Here is a 17,927-nt window from a genome sequence, read left to right as displayed (position 1 = left end):
GAATGGGATTGAGCTCCTTGTACGGACAACTCTCCGCCCGACCTGAGGCGACCAGAGCGGGTCACTGCTCCCACAAATCTTTCCTGCGGGTCTGCCTGCCATCCCGGGTGCGCAACTCCACCTCTGCATGTCAGTGCTCACAGCCACAGCCCCCACCTTGCATGGATGAACACGCCCCACGCCAAGCCCTGCCAGTACTCACGGCAGAGTTTCTCGCTCCTCCAGGGGTGCACGGTGCCCCCGGCAGCCTGGCACGCGGCCGCGTAGGCAGCCAAAGCGTCACACAGTACCTCCTGCTGCCCGGGCATCAGACACTGGTCGTAGACACAGTCCCGCACGGCGCCCTGCGGGTCCAGCAGGCTGTGGCACTCGCGGAAGGGCCCCTCGGGGTCGGCGAGGATGCCGCACTCCTTCTTGCTCTGCAGCTGCTCGGCCACCATGGAGTCCAGCTTGGGACAGTCACCCGGCTCGGTCGCCCCACAGCCTGGCCTCGTCTCCTCCTGCCAGCTATTCCCGAAGTCCAGTGCGGTGGCCGCCTGGCCCCCGCCCTTCAGAGCCAGGTCATTGCTTGGGTTCCCATCAAAGTTGCCACAGAGCCCGCACAGGGCCCCGGCATAGCTGCCGGGCACCTGGGCGGTCACGCGGGCCTTCCAGTCGTAGGTGACCGTCAGGCCGAAGTCCGTGCGCACAACACCATCTTGGCCTTGCCGGAATATCTGGATTTGCCCGTCTGCCGCCTGGAAGGGCAGGTGCTGAAGGACACCGTCCACCTTGGGTAGAGATGGGAGGCGAGTGGGTCAGGGTCTTGGATGCTCTGTGGCCCACCCCACTCTGTCCCGGCTCCAGCCAGCCTGGCTGGCCAGCTCTTCTCCTGAGCACCTCGTGGTCTGTCTCACCCCAGGGCTTCTGCACCTGTTGTGCCCTCGGCTGGCACACCGTCCCTCACTCTTCACCCTCTAACGACTCAGCTCCAAAGCCCCCTCTTGTGACCTTCTGAGCCTGTACTGTTTGGCCTGTCTCCCCCCTGCCCTCATCTCCTCAGGCTTCCCTACCTGTTCCGCTCTGTCCTCAAGAGTGGCCCTGGGGTGTCATGCCTTAGAGTGGGGCCTCCCCTCTCCCTATGTGCGCTCCAGCCATGCCGATTGTGGGTTTTCCTAGAACTCACTAACTGGGGGTGTCCCTGGGACCTCCCACCGTGCCGAGGTCATTAGCTCACACGTCTGTCTTGCTGCTGTTACCCCCTCACCCCCACCCCAAGATAAGGGACTTGGCTGAATCTCCAGTCCCTTATCTGGAACAGAAGGTCCCATCTGACCTCACCCCTGGCGCTCTTTGTGTCCTCCCGGCCGCCCACCACATCGCTCACTCAGGTCCAGTCACCCTGGCTTCTCTGCTGTCCCCTTGGACAGGGAAGGTGCCCTCCCGGTCCTGATCCAGCCGTGGAGTGGACTGGCTAAGAGCATGGGCTCTGGACCCGGGCTGCCTGCGTTCAAATCCCGGCTCTGCCACTCAGGGGCTGTGTGTCCTTGTGAGGTTACGTAACCTCTCTGGTGTAGCAGCCTCCTCATTCAACAGGGTGATTAGCTCCCATGAGTTCAGAGAGGCCAAGCATTCTGCACACAGCAGAACCTTACCACCAAACCCAAACTCGCGGTCATTGAGGCAATTCTGACTCACGGCCACCCTAGAGGGTAGACAGAAGTTGTCCGGTGGGTTTCGGAGACTGTAAGTACTTATGGGAGCAGAAAACCCCATCTCTCTTCCGCAGAGCGGCTGGTGGGTTCAAACTGCCGACCTTGTGGTTAGCATCCCAATAGTAACCATTATGCCACCAGGGCTCCTTTAGATCCTGAGACTCAGAGAATCACAGTCACACAGAGGGGTGGGGAGACACTGACGCCTGTCTTGGGGACCCTGGACTTAACCAGTGGTCACGGTTTCGTGTGTGTGTGGTCACAGTTTCTCCACAGCGCCCCCCACCCCCCGGCTCCACGTGGGGTCCAAAGCCTCTGCCCTCGGAATGGAGGTCCCCTAGGCGTCCCCTGGGCTCACCAGCACTTTTCCGGGGTGCTCCCGCCGCAGGGCCACCACCACGCCGCGTGCCTCGAGGATCATGGCGCGCGTGTAGCTGACCGTCTGGCTGCCCCGGTGCTCATTCTCCACCAGCACGCGGAAGGCGGGCAGCAGGGCATTCTGGCCGCAGGAGCCGACCAGCAGGTAGGTGCAGGTGCCCATGAAGTCGAAGCGCCGGCCGTCGAAGCTCACGTAGTGCGGGTCCCCAGTCGCCTGGCAGGTCCCGAAGCTGTTGGGGTAGCAGCCCAGCAGGCCGCCCTGGACGCTGCAGAGCTCGCCCGCGGGGCAGCCCTGCGTGTTGTGGCAGCGCACCTGCTGGGTGGTGCCGTCGCAGGTGCAGCGCTGCTGGCACTGGTCATCGCCCCACACCTCCTGGCCGGGCGCCAGCGGGCGGCCCTGGAAGATGCAGCCGCAGGACGAGGAGGGCACGCAGGCGTCGCCGCTGGCCACGAAGCCCGGCAGGCACACGCAGCCCTCCACGCACGGGCGGCCTGTGCAGTTGGCTGGCGCGGCCGCAGGGTTGCAGGTGGCTGGGCAGGCGGGGCCACAGAGCTCATAGCGGCTGTTGGCAGGGCAGGACAGGGCTGGGGAGGGGCGGAGGGAGAGAGAGGCCAGCCTTGAGGGGCGCTCCTGGGGGAGCTCCCCCTGCTGGTTCCACTCTTATTCTAGGAAGGCCCCCTAGAGGTCATTGGACACCCCTGACCTCCAGCCATCAATGGAATCTGCTTCCGGATCTGTGCAGACCCTTCCCTCTTCTCCGCTCGCCACTATCCCAACCTGGGTCCCCTGCTCCCACCGACCCACAGTCTTCTCCCCACATGAAGCCAGAGGCACCCTGGGGGCACGGGCCCAGGGCCTAAGCCCTCCTAAGGGGTCACCTCTCTGGCTCCCTGCCATCAAGTCGATCCGACTCACACTGACCCCCCAGGACAGGCTAGAGCTGCCGAAACAGTAGCTCTTTACGGAAGTTGAAAGCCTTGTCTTTCTCCCTTGTAGCCACTGGTAGATTTGAACTGCTGACCTTGTGGTTAGCAGCCCAGCCCTTAACCCACTGTGCCTCCAGGACACCTGGCTTCACCTGACTCAGGGTCAAAACCGAAATCCTCCTATGCTATCCAAGAGGTGCCCAGGACCCCTCTCTGCCCCACCCCTTCTCTGACCCCTCCCCTTCTGCCCCCTGCCCTCTCTGCCTCCACCCCTTTCTGTCTGCTCTCCCCTCTGCCCCATCCCCTCTCTACGGTGACCTCTGCCCCTGTCCTCAGGCCCTCCGTGTTGGCTGCCCCTCAGTGTATGGCAAAGATCAGGGCCCAAGGCTCAGCTGGCCTGGGTTCCAGTCCTTGCTCCCCCCTCTTAACCGGGTGAGCTTCAGCAAGTGACTCCTGCTCCCCCGCCCCTGTGCCTCAGTTTCCCCATCAGTAACATCAGACGGTGGCAGTACCGACTCTGCAGGCTGCTGTGAGCCTCACGGCGGCCCTGGCTTGGCTGACCCCACCCCATCTCTCGGGTCTTGACTTTCTGCCTTAATGGCTTACCTTTGCAACACCCCCCTGACCCCAACCCCGACCCCACCCCCCAGGGGTGACCTTGTCTCGCTCAGGAACCCTACACCCAAAGCCCAACTCCCTGCCATCCCGTCGATGCCAACAAGGCACAGTGACCCCAAAGGGCAGGGTAGAGCTGCCTGTGTGGGCTTCCGAGGCTGGCCCACACCTGTGATCGGCCTGCCCTGACTTCCACCTCCTTGCCCCGGGCATCGTCCAAGCCAGGCCGGACCACGGGAAGTGGCCTCCCCCAGCCAGCTGCCACCCCCACGGGGGCCATCACTTACGACAATTGGCGGGTGACCTCCAGTCCCCGACGGCGATGCCGAGCTGCAGGCAGGCCTGGGCGTAGGCGCTGAGGCTGCGGCACAGGCTGAGCCGGTCCCCGCTGGCCGCACACAGGTCGTACACGCACTCCTCCAGGAAGGGCTTGGGGCTCAGGCTGGCGTGGCAGGCGGCGAAGGGGCCGCCCGGCAGGGCCAGCATGCCGCACACACGGTCGCCCTGGTAGTGCTGGGTCTGGCCGGGTGTGCAGGAGGGACAGTTGTCCTGGCAGCCGTCCTGGCACAGGTAGTCCCCATCATCCAGCTTCCAGCTCTGGCCAAACTCCTCGGCGTTGGGTGCCTGGTCCCAGTCGGGGGTGAGGAAGTCGTCTGCGGGGTTGCTGTTATAGTTCCCACACAGCCCGCACACCTGGTCCTGGAAGCGCGCGGGCAGGCTCAGGGCCAGCTGGCAGTCCCAGTCGTAGCTGACCACCAGGCCGAAGTCCAGCTCCACCACAGCCCTCGACCCACTCTGGTACACACGCAGGCGGCCATCGCTTAGGGACACGGGCAGGCGGAAGCGCTGGCTGTCGATCTACAGAGAGGGGGCGAGGACAGGGTGGTCAGCCCCCCCCAACTCCAGGTGGTCTGGCCTTCAGCCCTGTCACCTGCTGGCACGAGCTGTCTGTCTGTCACTGCCCCTGTCTGAGCTTGTCCCCTCTCAGTCCCCATGGTTCTCCTGGTCTGAAAAATACACCACCCTGAGCTGTCCGTGCCCCTCCCTCACTGTCTGCAAACCCTCGCCCCCCGCCCCTGCTGCCATCTCACTAAGCCTTTGTTTCCCCTGAGCACCTGCCTTCAAGGCCCACTAGTTCGGTTCTCCCAGCCGCGGTGGATGCTCCTTAAGCCACAGACGCCATGAGGGCTGACAGGCAAGGCCACGTGGCGGGCAAAACTCCACCCACGAGTCCAGGGAACTGCAGACCCCCCTGGGCCGTCGCTGTGCCGATAACATGGCAAACAGCCAACCCCGTGACTTTGAGTCAGAGCTGAGGTTTTAAGATACGTCAGTATCTGTCGTGGTTATGTACGGGGGCTACCCACCGCCAGGTCCGTGGTTTGAACCACCAGCTGCTCTGTGGGGGAAAGTCGAGGCTCTCTGGCCCCGACAAGACTGACAATCCCAGAAACCCACAGGGGCAGTACTACCCCGTCCAATAGGGTCGCTGTGAGTCAGGATCGACTCAGTGGGGGTCTGTGTGTGCCTGTGAACAAGCTGATGGAAAAACCGCATGGAGCACAGTTTCCAGACGAGGAGCAGCGGCACCCCCACCCCCTTTGGGGGTCCCTCCGCGGAGGGCTCCGGCTCTCCCACCGCAGGTTCTCGGAGCAGCCTCTGGACACTCACCCGGGCGAAGCCCACCTCCCCGCGAGCCAGCGACACGGCGTGGTTGTAGGCGCGCACGGTGACGAAGCCCACGTAGGAGACGCGGCGGCTGCCCCGGTGCTCGTTCTTGGCCTCCACGCTGAAGGCCGGCAGGCTGTCGTCGGTGCCGCACAGCTCGGCCATGGAGTAGGTGCACGTGCCCATCATGTCGTAGCGGCGCCCGTCGAACGTGGTGTAGTGCGGGTCGCCCTGGGCGCGGCACGTGGCCGACGGCTCCGCCACGCACGTGGCCTTCCCGCCCACCACCTGGCAGTGCTGTCCGGGGCCACAGGTCACATCTTTGCAGGAGGGCTCCTGGGGGGAGACCAGGGCTGGGAGGGAAAGGGGGAGGGAGTCAGTGTGTGCACGTGACTCTGTGTGTGTGTGTGTGTGTCCGTGTGAGGTTTGGGCTTTCCCAGCCCTCCCCAGCAGGCCAGAGAGACCCTCGGAAGTGACTCGGGTGCCCAAAGCCTGTGCTTGCCCACCTCTCAGAGAGAGCGATGGGTCACCCTTCCCTCACCCCTGCCAGGGGACCCCCGGAGAGCCCCACAAGTGCCAAGCCCGGTTGACCCCTGCTAACAGGAGGCGGGGCACTTACTACTATCCTCATGGTGCAAGTGTGGAAACAGAGAATTGATGTCGCTGGCCCAGACCTCCCAAGCAAGAGCTGGGGTTTGAACCTGGCCCCTGTGATGCTTGCACTTAGGAAACCAAACAAACCCCCCAAGCCCCAATGTCATGGAGTCGGTGCCCCCTCACGGCGACCCTCTGAGACGGGGCAGAGCTGCCCCAGTGGGTTTCTGAGAGACGGTACTGTACGGGGTGGAAAGCCTTGTCTGCTCCCGCTCGCAGCGGCTGGTAGGTTTGAACGGTTGACCTTGCGGTTAGCAGCCCGGCACGTAGCCACTGCGCCACTGGGTGCCACTCCTGCCCTCAGAGTGCCCGCTGTGCTGAGCCTGGGGTCAGACCTGGGCTCGGGGTCTGCAGTCACAATAGGAAGAACTCGGGGAGCACTGGAACGGTCCCTGGGACATGGAGAAGCAGGCGCCCCAACATGCGAGTTGCCCTGACCAGGTGCTTTCAGGGGACCGGGCTCTGCTGGAAACAGCCCTGCAGGATACGTTGTTACTATTAATAGTCTTGTTCTAACGGTTGTGGGTGCTGAAATTGCCAAATATTTCTAGACTGGCTGCCAAGAAGCGGCTGAGTGGAGCCCCCAAGGGATCCCCCTTCTTGACCCCCAAGCTGACCCCTAGAGCCCTGTGCCCGGCCTCCCCACAAACCAGCGGGTGAAGGGTAGGCACCATGGGGGCTGCTGGGACCTCATGGCAGGATGCCGTCGGGCAGCTTGTCTGAGGGTGCCACCCTGGTCCTGGGCACCGACAGGGTGGGGGAGACAGAGAAGTCTTAAAGGAGGGGGGGCGGGAAGGGTGCAGTGAGGGCAGACAGCGCAGCTCAGCCAGAACTCCCAGCAGAGCAGAGGAGGGGAAAGGGATTGTCGGGAGGGATTGCCGGGGGCTCAACAGGTGGCCAGGGTCAGGGGTCATTTCCTTTCACTCACTCCGTCCACAGGCAGCTGCCGTCCCGAAACCTATGGCCTCGGCCAGGCCGAAGATGAGCAGGCCAAAGTCGGCGGTGGCCTCCGCCACATGGGTCCTGTCCGTGGTCCCGAGGTCCACCTCAGCATAGGAGAAACTGCTACCAGGCACCGGCGTCCAGGTGGCCTTCTTGCCCAGTGCCTGTCCATCCAGAGTCACCCCCTCTGCAGCCTGGGTTGGTGCCACTACGAGGGCCAGGCTCTCTGTGCCCGGCACGCTCTTGATCACGTAGGCCGGGCAGTAAGCTGCCACGTCTGGGATCAGGACCAGGAAGGGGTCATAGGTCATGCCGTCCTTGGTGGAGCCGGTGCCGAACAGCAGGACCTGGATGCCCACGTCTGCTGTCAGGTATATCGGGTGGGTGGGCCGCACCTCGAACGATGCCACGTCACCTGCTTGGAGCCCCTGGGAGCCGGCGGAGCCCCCGTGGTTGTAGGTCAGCTTGGTGGCCTGGCTGGCCACCACGTAGACGATATCGAAGCGAGGCTGGGAGGCCAGCGAGGGCACCACGTAGCGGGTGCCCCAGGAGGACGTGGGCAGCAGCTGTTCCACCACATGGTTGCAGTTGGTGTGCTTCTGCGCGCAGCTGTGGCCGGAGAGGACGGCCACGGGGTGACTGGCCGTGACCTTGGAGCCCGAGAGGTCCACTGTGCTCTGGATCTGGGCCACAGCAAAGGGCTCGAGCGTCACACTCAGGACACTACCCGCCGGGTAGACCTTGCTTTGGAAGGTCACCGAGCCCTTCAGCTGGACGCTGACCTCGGCCCCCGCTGGCCCGGCCACCACGGCAAACTCCTTGAGGTTCTTGGCCGAGGAGCCCGGCGGCGTGATGACAAAGTACTCGGTGCCCAGGGTGCTGGTGGGCTGCAGCACCGTCACCTCCGCCGTGTTGGGCTTCCTGTTAATGGCCTGCACCGAGACGGTCCGGTCCGAGTGGACCACCACTGCCCGCTGGAAGGTCTTGCTGCCGAACATCTCAGCCCGGGAGCTGATGTTGACCATGACCGACTCCCCGGGCTTCACGGTGACCTTCTGTGAGCTGTTGTCTGCCCGGCTGAGGATGGAGACGGAGGCGGGGCTCTCCGATAGGCTGGAGATGAGCAGGCTCAGGTGGGCCGAGCTGTACCCCAGCTGGTAATTCTGCAGGAAGGCGGTGAGGAATTCCTCCCCTCCGGCCGTCCTGGGCCCCACCGCAGCCTCCTGGGTGAACCCTGGGGTGGGAAAAGGCGGCTGAGCAGTCCTCCCCACCAGAGAGTCACCCCCCTTGCCTGGATCGTGGATGAAAACACCCACGTGGGTGCGCTTCTTCCCTTCTCCATGGAACCCTAGCGGTGTCGTGGGCTGAACTGCGTCCACGGTTGACACCCCCGGCCGCTCTGAGGAGACTGATGAGGGCATCTGCTCCCAGGAAGGTTTACAGTCTTAGAAACGCACAGGGCAGGCCGACCCTGTTCCACGGGTCAGTGTGAGTCGGCGCCAACTCCACGGCAGGGGGTTTTGACTGCAGGCTCCAAGGGGCCAGGTTCAAACCCCAACTCTGCTTGTGGGGTCTGGGTGGGGCAAGTGACTTCAGTTATCAGGGACGCTCTACTCCCGAAAAGATTCCCTGACTTGGAAAGCCGCAGGGGCGGCCCTGCTCTGTTTCGTAGGGTTGCCAAGTGTAATCGACTCAGAGACAGTGGGTTTCCCGTGCGGCCCAGCCCAAGTGGGGACTGTGGAACCTGTGCCGGCGGCTCCCTTGTGATGAGGGTCACGGCTACTCGTCCGACCAACTATTGTTCAGTCAGTGCAACAGCCCTGCTGGCGAGGCGGTGACAGACTGGGCTGCCAGCCACCAAGATCAGCAGTTCGAATCCACCAACCTCTCCTTAGGAGAAAGACAAGGCTAGCCAGTCCCATTAGGACTGACAGTCTCAGAAACCCACAGGGGCAGTTCTACTCTGCCCTAGGGGGTCTCGGTGAGTCAGCATCGACTCGATGGCAGGGAGCTCGGTTTGGTTTGGAGTTAAGTCACCTGGGATTCCTGGGGACACCATGAGCGAGTCTGGGTAGACCTGTGCCCCCCGGGGACAAGAGGTGGGGTGTCCGTGGCTGATCTTTCCAAAGCAGATCACCCTCATTTCCAGGGGCGGGTATATAGATGGCACTGAGTAGCCAAGTGCCTTCACTGCCCAGGGAGCCTGCTATGAACTCTAGCCTATTGTTTTAGGAAGACTCACGGGCTAATTTATTTTCTTTCTTTTTCTTTAAGCCAAGTCTTCCCAGTGTTTAAGAGAAGCTGGGTACCTGCCATTTTACTATTATTATTACAATTGTTACTATTATTGAGGTTTTTTGTTTTTTCCCCTCATGGTGGGGAGCTGGGCTTGGGATGACTGTCTTCATCAGCCTTGGGAGGAGGGGCGAAGAGGAGGATTCTGGGAGTGTGGACCGGCTGCTTGTCTCCTAGAGACTGAGGGGAGAGGGCTCTTTTCCACATCTCCCCTGCCTGCCCCCCGCCCCCCGTTAGGAAGAGATGCCAAGATCTAAGGAGACGTGGAGAGGGGTAGGATGCGGGGCGCGGAGAACCTTGAGAGATCATTTGGGGGATCAGGAACAAGAAGACACTCCCAAGAACCAAGGCGGGTGTTGATGGGGTGTGGCACATCCCAGCATCCCCTCCTGCCCTGAGTCCTCGGACTCTCTACTTTGGTGGCACAAATGGTTGAGCGCTTGGGTTCGAACTGGAGAGTTGGAAGCTTGAGTCCATCTAGGGGCCCGTTGGGAGAAAGGCTCATGATCTGCCACTGAAAAGCCAGCTCTGGACAGGAAAGGCCTGTGGAACACAGCGACACAGGGGCAATGGACTCGGTGTTGACCAGATGGTGGCTGGGTCAGGCCTGGGCACAACCCTGAGAGAATTCAGGACAGAGCCCTGTAAGCATGGCTTTCATTTGTTTATGCACCTATTATGTTTTCAGCGATCATGTCAGGGAAGGTGAACATCACAGAGTGCCGGGTTAGTAGAACAAAGCGTTCTTGCAGTGTGGGAGTACTTGAGTGGAGGCCTAATGCCCATCTGCTGCCATTAAAGCAGTATTAAACTTTATAAATAAATATATGTACATAGCTCTATTCCCCTGTCATTGTATATAAATGTATCTACCCATGTACATGCCTGTATTTAGACGCCTATAAATTTCCTTTACCTCCCAGTTCTTTCCTCTATTTCCTTTTACTTTCCTTTTGTCCCAGTATCATGTTCGGTTGTCCCAGTATCATTTGGGTTTGGGGAACTCTTCTTGGCTACATTGCCCTTGATAGAGACCCCCAAGCATCCTATGTCCTCCTCGCCATCGATTTTAGATCACTTCTTCTTCCCTTGTCCTTGGGTTTGTTGGCTCCTCCCTCTTTTCCCTCACCTCCCCCTCTCTCATGCCCCCCCCAGAACCATCGTTTCCATTGTTCTCTCCTCCAGATTGTTCATCCCGCCTATCTTGTCCAGATTGATATGCAGAGACGCTGATGGTGCCTGGCTAGCAAAAGATATAGCGTCTGGGGTCTTAAAAGCTTGAAGATAAACCAGTGGCCATCTAGCTCAGAAGCAACAAAGCCCACGTGGAAGAAGCACACCAGCCTGTGTGACCATGAGGTGTCGATGAGATCAGATATCAGGCATCAAAAACCCAGAACAAAAAATTGTATCAATGTGAATGAGCGAGAGGGCAGAATGGAGCCCCAAAGCCCATCGGTAGACAATTGGACACCCACTGTCAGACGGGCCACAAGGAAGAGACGAGCCAGTCAGAGTGCAGTATAGCACCCACAAAACACACAATATTCCTCTAGTTCTTGAATGCTTTATCATGAACCCAATTCTATCTTACAAATCTAGCTAAACCAGAGCATGTACACTGGTACAGATAAGAGCTCACAACACAAAGACTCCAGGACAGATTAAACCCCTCAGGACCAATAAGGGGGGCAACGAGACTAGGAGGGGGAGGGAAGGGGGCAGAATAAGGAGGAACCGACCATAATAATTGACGTATGTCCCCCCCCTCCCAGGGGGATAGACAGTAGAAAAGTGGGTGAAGGGAGACAGCGATTGATGTAAGACATAAAAAAAAAAAAGAATAATTCTGGTCAACATAAAAGTGGGTGAAGGGAGACATCGGACAGTGCAAGATATGAAAAATATAATAATTTATAAATTATCAAGGGTTCATGAAGGAGGGGGAGAAGGGAGGGAGGGGAAAATGAGGAACTGATGCCAGGGGAGAGCAAACGTTTTGAGAATGATGAGGGCAATGTATGTACAAATGTGTTTTACACAATTGATGTATGTGTGGATTGTGATAAGAGTTGTATGAGACCCTAATAAAATGATTTAAAAATAATTCATAAATTATCAAGGGGACATGAGGGAGGGCAGGGGGAGGGAAAATGAGGAGCTGATACCAAGGGCTCAAGTAAAAAGAAAATGTTTTGAGAATGATGATGACAACAAATGTACAAATTGCTTGACGCAATGGATGGATGGATGGTGATAAGAGTTGTACGAGCCCCCAATAAAATGATTTTAAAAAGAAAGAAAAAGACCATGACAAGATATGTACAGATGTGTTTTTCACAACGGATGGATGTATGGATTATATAAGAGCCCCGATAAGATAAAATAAAAAGAATGGTTTTAATGGCTTGTCCTCACCAGTCCAGCAGAATCAAGACCCAGAGCGGAGCCTCCAGTAGCTTGCAGTGAACCCAAGATGATGGACGGTAGTTCTTAGGTACACTTGAATTTGGAGTCTAAGGTTTTCTTTCGCAAGAGGAGGGGGGCGGAACTGGGGAGCCAATAATGCACTAGGACTGATGACTCTTTAAACACGACTGAACTATTGAAGTGGATGATATGTGGGTTAAGACTCAAGAAAACTATGGCATTGGGGGGGGCGGGGCGGCAGGGAGAGTGGAGATGGGAGTCCACTGCGTGGCTCTGCCGTGTCAAAGGACATGGGTCCTTTCTGTTTCTGCCAGAACTGGCTTCCATCTCAACTGCCGTGTCAAAGGACGTGGGTCCTTTCTGTTCCTGCCAGGACCGGCTTCCATCTCAACTCACCGCAGGGGGCAGGAGGGAGATGGGCTTGTAGAGGGGGCATAAAGAGAAAATGATTGGGGGCACTTACCGCCCAGGAGGGTTACTCCGGCCCAGAGCATCCACCAGCTCCGCAGGGAGCCCATGTCTGCAGAGAGGAAAAAGAGATGTCACCATAATGCTTTCAGGAAGACAGAGGGTCCAGCCTTATGACAATGGCCACCTGAGGGTGATGTGGGCTGGAGTCAAGACCAGTCTATAGGTGGGGAGCTGGCTGTCCAAGGGAGTTGAGGGCTGGGTAAGGGGGCTTAGTTACAGGGGAAGATTGGGGAGCTGGCTGCCCAGAGAGTCTAGGGTTGGACGGGCAGGATTGATATGGGGGCAAGATTGAAATGCTGGCTGTCAGAGGGTCTGAGGTGGGACGGGGACAAGGTTGGGGAGCTGGCTGCCAGGCCATCCGAGGGCCATGAGGGGAGGCCTGGAGCCAGAGACAAGTGTCGGGGCCTGGGGTCCCCTCGGGAGGAGACCCGTGTCTCACCTGCAGGTCCCGGGAGCTGTAGGACCAGCCTCTGGGCTGGGCTTTTATAGCAGTTTTCTGGTCCCTTCAGGTCACGCCTTGGGCCACCTGCCAGACAGCTGTACTGCCAACTTCCCGGAGGCGGCCACTGTTCTCGGGGCCCCAAGAAATGAGGGACCCGGGGGCATGGGAAGGGTGGGGAGCAAGTGTGGATGGGGGCTGGGTCCTGGGAGGGGCACTAGGACAGCTGGTGGCTATGCCCGGGAGCTACCAGACGCCTCTGTTCTGGGAGGGTCTTGTACCCGAGGGAGACAGCTGGGGAGCAGGGTGCTAAGGACCTGAGCCTCTGGGAGCGGGTAGCAGGAGGTGGTGCTGGTCTTGTTTGCTAACTGACCAAGTTCCTTCCTGACGTTCCATGCAGGAGCAACAGAAAGGACCCACTCCCGGATCCTGGCAGCTCCCCAGTCCCCAGGAGCCGCCGACCCCTGGTCCCCAGCCACCCACCCACGTCCTGTTCCCAGGCACCAGGAGGGGACGGGTGTCAGATGATGGCGTAAGGATCTTAGGTCCGGTGCCAGGCCGGGTGGTGGAGGCTTCCTGGGTCCCCATGGGTGAATGGGTACAACAAATGTAGCTCCCTGGACTGGTCTCTCTCCCAGAGGGTGCTCTGGATTTGGATGGGGAGTGGAGAAGCGGGGCTGGACGGTGTACCCAGACCCAGGGGATACTTTCTGGAGAGGGCTTTTAAATTTTACTTATTTTGTTCTCAAGAGGTACTGACTAACCAGACCTTGTCTCCTGAGGTGGGAGGGAGGTGGAGGTCCAGGACACAGGGCGGCACAGAGGGGGAGCTGGCTACGGAGCAGGAGTCAGCTCCTCTTGAGGGGAGGGGCCCGGGCTGACTCCTCACCTGCTTCCTCCTCCCACCGTTGGGGGCTCCCTGTTTGCTGGGGAGGCGGCCCCAAGTGAGGCAGCAGCTGCAGGGCCTAGAACATTATCCTGAAGGGCCACACCCCTGCTGGTTCCTGGACACCCTCCTCCCTTATCACCCAGGCCTGGGTCTCTGGGTGGCCTCTGTGGGTGGGGGCTTTGTTCCCCCCTGGCACTCTGGCGTTGCCCCCCTTCTTGCCCCCACCCCAGGGCAGTTCCCAGAGGGAGAGATAAAGACTCCAAGTTGACAAGAACCTACAGTGAACCAGGAACACGCAGTGAGCACACAGAGATAACACGAAAGAGCCAGGGGTGGGGGTGAGGGTCCAAGGAGGGGTGGGAGCTTTGTGGGGGAGGGCTGCCTGGGTCCCTGAGGGAACTCAGGGCTGGAGAAAGGAGATTCTGGGATTCCTGAAGGATTGAGAGCCAAGGTGTCCAAATCCTCTGGGTCGGAGAATTGAGGGGTGGACTGAGAACCAGGCTAAGCTCTAGGAGTAATTCTGGCTCTGAGCTCCTTATGCTTTGGGGTCTCGTATGGTTCACCCCAGGGAAAAGCTCATCTCCCATCTCAACGCTCGGTACAAAACCCCCTCTTCACCATCTGCAGAACGCACTCCAGGCTCCCCAGAAACGCATCAATGGGGGAAACAGATGGGAGATCTTAGAAGTGAATCCTGGGTATCATGCTAAGTCAGACAATCTTGCTGCTAATGTTTACTGTAGCAGTTTCCATTGTAGCAAAAAGATGGAATGGATCAAACCTCCCAATGATAGAGGAATGGATAAACAAACTCCGGTACATTCATAAAATGGAAAGCCCTCGCTCACTGCCATTGAGTTTGTGCCAGCTCTGCGTTACCCTAACGGAGAGGGTAGAACTGCGCCCTGACCCACCTCGTGGGTTTCCAAGACCGTAGCTCTTTATGGGCGCAGGGAGCCCCGTATTTCTCTCTTGGAAGGGCTGGTGGCTTCGAACTGCTGAGCTTGCCGATCACAGCCGGACCCCTTGCCACTGCGCCACCAGGGCTCACCGCGGAATATTACGCAGCAATAAAAAAGCAACACGGACGCTTCTAAACCCGGCATGACGTGGGCAAGATTAGAGACTGCTGCTTAGCACAATCAACCTTATAAAAGCACTTATCTAATGACATCAATCAAAACATCGAGGGTTTTTGACGCCGAAAGGTACCAGACCACCCAGACTGTGCAGGAGGAGGCCCGGGAAGGGGCGTGGTCGGGGGCGGGGCGTGAGATTTCGGAGGGAGGGGGCGGATCCTGCAAAAAGAACCACATTCATGGGGAGTTTGGCGGGGTACTCTTGTGAGATGGGTTAGGCAGCTACGCACGACGTACTTCTCTTTAAAACCAAAATAAATAAGTCAAGAGAGAGCGGAGGCTCGAGGTCTGCAAAGCTGACCCCTCAGATCCTGCCGTGGGTGCGTCTGAGTGGCTGCAACAGGAGGAGGGCTCATAACCCTGAAGTAAGACACAGGGTCATTTCAAACGTGTGAACACGAAACGAGACAAAAAGCCTCTCTGGGGGTCCTGCTCACCCACTCCCGGGGTGCATTCCCACCAAGCTGTGTGGATTGGCCCCTCTGTGCATCTTGGTGGGTGGGGATCTCTCTGTGCCCCGTCCGTGCCGGGCCTGCAGGGGTGAGGGGCCCGCAGGGGTGAGGAACCCGCAGGAGAGAGGGGCCCTCAGGGGAGAGGGGCCGCAGGGGTGAGGGGCCCCCAGGGGTGAGGGACCCGCAGGGGTGAGGGGCCCCCAGGGGTGAGGGGCCCGCAGGGGTGAGGGGCCCACAGGGGAGAGGGACCCGTAGGGGTGAGGGACCCGCAGGGGAGAGGGACCCGCAGGGGAGAGGGGCCGGCAGGGGTGAGGGACTTGTAGGGGGGAGGGACTTGTAGGGGGGAGGGACCCGCAGGGGAGAGGGCCCGCAGGGGTGAGGGGCCCGCAGGGGAGAGGGGCCTGCAGGGGTGAGGGGCCTGCAGGGGTGAGGGGCCTGCAGGGGTGAGGTCTGCTTACCGTGCAGGCCCGGTGACATGCAAGGCGGAGAGGTGAGCCTCAGAAGTTCCCGGAAGCTTTACATCTTTTAGCTACTTTTTAAAGGGGTGTCGCCTGGATGGTTTTTCTCAGGGGGACACAAGATGATCGCAGGAGTTCACTGTGAAGCAGTTTTAAGGAAATGGAACCCTTCACCAGTGAGACAGAGAGAAGCCAGGAATATTGTACTGGAGGAGCCCCTCCCCTGTCTCCCCATGACAGCGTGCCTGCTTTCTTGGAGGGTAGCAAGGGCTGACCTAGGAAGCTTCTTCTGGGACAAACTTTCCCCATTTACTCCTCATCCCCTTTCGGAGGAGAATGGCTATTTTGAGACGGTGTGATGGGTGCGCTGCCAACCACGAAGCCAGCGGTTCAAGCCCACTGACGCTCAGAGATGAGGCTGTGTGCTCGTGGAGATATCTGCAGCCTCAGACACCGCGGGGCAGTTCCACAGGGGATTCGACTGGACGGCAGTGGCTGGGTAACACCGTGCCCAGGGAGGGTCCTTTGGAGGAACGGCACACAGCTCCCTCAGAAGTGTGGGGACCCGGGTGGAGGAAATGTCAAGAAACCTTAACTTCCCATCTCGACCTTCTGGTGGAGTAAAGGTTTCTGTGGCTTGGTGGTACTGTTTATTTTATTGACCCTCGGATCTTGTGCGCTCCGGGTATGCCTTGCCCCCTGGGGCTTCATCTCACTCTTTCCAGGCTCATGGTGTGTGTGCATGTGTGTGTGTGCGTGTGTGTGTGTGTGTGTGTATGTGGTGGAGGTAGACCACACCCCTGTGCATATCGATTCTCAGAAACACCATCAGTGACCCTGGAAACACTCTCTGGGGATACTTCCTTATGGTCAGAGAAACCGTATCTCTCCCACCACCGACAGCCTGGCTCTGAACCCAAACAAGACCTGTTTGTCTATCTGAGTATTTCGGCCTCTTCCTGGGGCCTGGGCCTCGGGCCAGTCGGGGCTGTGCAGAGTGGGGCACAGGAGTACTCTGTGCGGTGACATTCAGACTCACTGCCAAGGTCCCCCTTCATTTTTCCCAGGCTCTCCATCCTCCCAGGGGTCTCTACACAACTTTGGGAATGCTTCCGTTTAGTACAAGCTGCTCCACTGACCTCTCACCTCCCCGGGGTTCAACCCTGATCCTGTGCCTGCAAGAGGACCTTCCCTGGTCCCCCAGGACAAACTCTTGATAGAGTATTTCTAGGATCTATCAACCGACCGCAGTCCCATCCCCCCCTACACCGCCCCTCTCCGCATCTTCCACCCTCAGTGCTCCAGCCTCTGTGATGACAGCCCTTCCTCCGCTTCGACCCTCGCACTCCACACTTCTGGAAGCCAGGCTTCATTTCCTGGGGGAATCCTTCCTTGAGAGCCAAAACCAAAGCACATCTTTCTGAAAATTCCCTTTTCCCTGGCCCCGTTATCTGCTCCCTGGCTGAACTGAAAGGCCTTGGCCCAGTTGGTCATGACGCAGACTGCCTAAAACCAAGAGTCCTGGTGTACCTCTGATTCTGTTCAGTGTTGCGCCCATCTCTCTCCCACCCACTGCCGGTGACCCTTATATGCACTGACGCGGCTTTGCCCAACTCTCCAACACCCCGTCGTTTTCTAGCGCTTGACACTGCTGATTCCTCCTCCTTGAAAAGGTCTAAGCCCTTGGCTTCCATGTAGGTGAGGTGGGTAGTGTAGTGGGTGGCAAGTTGGTCTGCTAACCCCAGAGTCAGCAGTTCAAACCAACCCACCAGCGGCTCCGAGGTAGAAAGAGGAGGCTTTCTACTCTACACTGTAAAGTGTTCCAGTCTCAGAAATCCACAGGGGCAGTTCTATCTATTTGTCCTGTCCTATAGAGTCCCAGAGAGTCAGAATCAATTCGATGGCAGGGGGAAAGAGCTACAGTCCCGGGACCCCCAGGGGCAATTCTGCTCTGTCCTACGGGGCTGCTCTGAGTCAGACTGACTGAGTGAGGTGTTTTTATTATTTGTTTGACTTCCATGCTTTCATGATCCCCCCTTCTTCAGGATCTTGGGTTGTGTTACTTTTGTTCTCTTTATAGAATGAGGTCTTATGCAACATGGGGAGGGGTCATTCCTAAGCGCCCTATATATATTTCAGGTGTCTTATGGGCGTCTTTTAAAAATTTCATTTCCTAACTGGTCTAGCTGATTAAATACACAGTTAAACTCAGTTTTGAATGTTGACTTTGCATCCAGGAAACTTGCTACAGTCCTTTATGAATTTTTTTCCATTATCGATTTTTTAAATCATTTTAGTGGGGTCCCGTACAACTCTTATCACAATCCATACATACAGCTATTGTGTAAAGCACTTTTGTACATTTGTTGCCCTCATCATTCTCAAAACATTTGCCTTCTACTTGAGCCCTTGGTATCAGCTCATTTTTACCCCTCCTCCCCACCCTCTCCCCTCATGAATCCTTGATAATTTATAA

The 17,927-nt window shown here is 58.4% G+C and overlaps 1 protein-coding gene across 1 annotated transcript in view; it reads right to left on the bottom strand.

Annotated features, from left to right (window-relative positions):
• The window catches only part of FCGBP (Fc gamma binding protein), a 38,317-nt gene extending 26,196 nt beyond the window's left edge, over positions 1–12,121 (bottom strand). Inside the window, exons 1-6 of the mRNA XM_075536646.1 lie at positions 12,067–12,121; positions 6,865–8,112; positions 5,286–5,635; positions 3,902–4,472; positions 2,053–2,657; positions 203–770 (exon numbers count right to left, since the gene is read on the bottom strand). Coding sequence (XP_075392761.1) covers positions 203–770; positions 2,053–2,657; positions 3,902–4,472; positions 5,286–5,635; positions 6,865–8,112; positions 12,067–12,121 — 3,397 coding nt within the window. The remainder of the gene's footprint in view (positions 1–202; positions 771–2,052; positions 2,658–3,901; positions 4,473–5,285; positions 5,636–6,864; positions 8,113–12,066) is intronic.
• Positions 12,122–17,927: the final 5,806 nt, after the last annotated feature.

This window comes from Tenrec ecaudatus, chromosome 18, assembly GCF_050624435.1.
Source record: "Tenrec ecaudatus isolate mTenEca1 chromosome 18, mTenEca1.hap1, whole genome shotgun sequence".
Lineage (NCBI taxonomy): Eukaryota > Metazoa > Chordata > Mammalia > Afrosoricida > Tenrecidae > Tenrec > Tenrec ecaudatus.
Note: the sequence above shows the minus strand (reverse complement) of the source record. Positions and strands in the feature narration are given on the sequence as shown.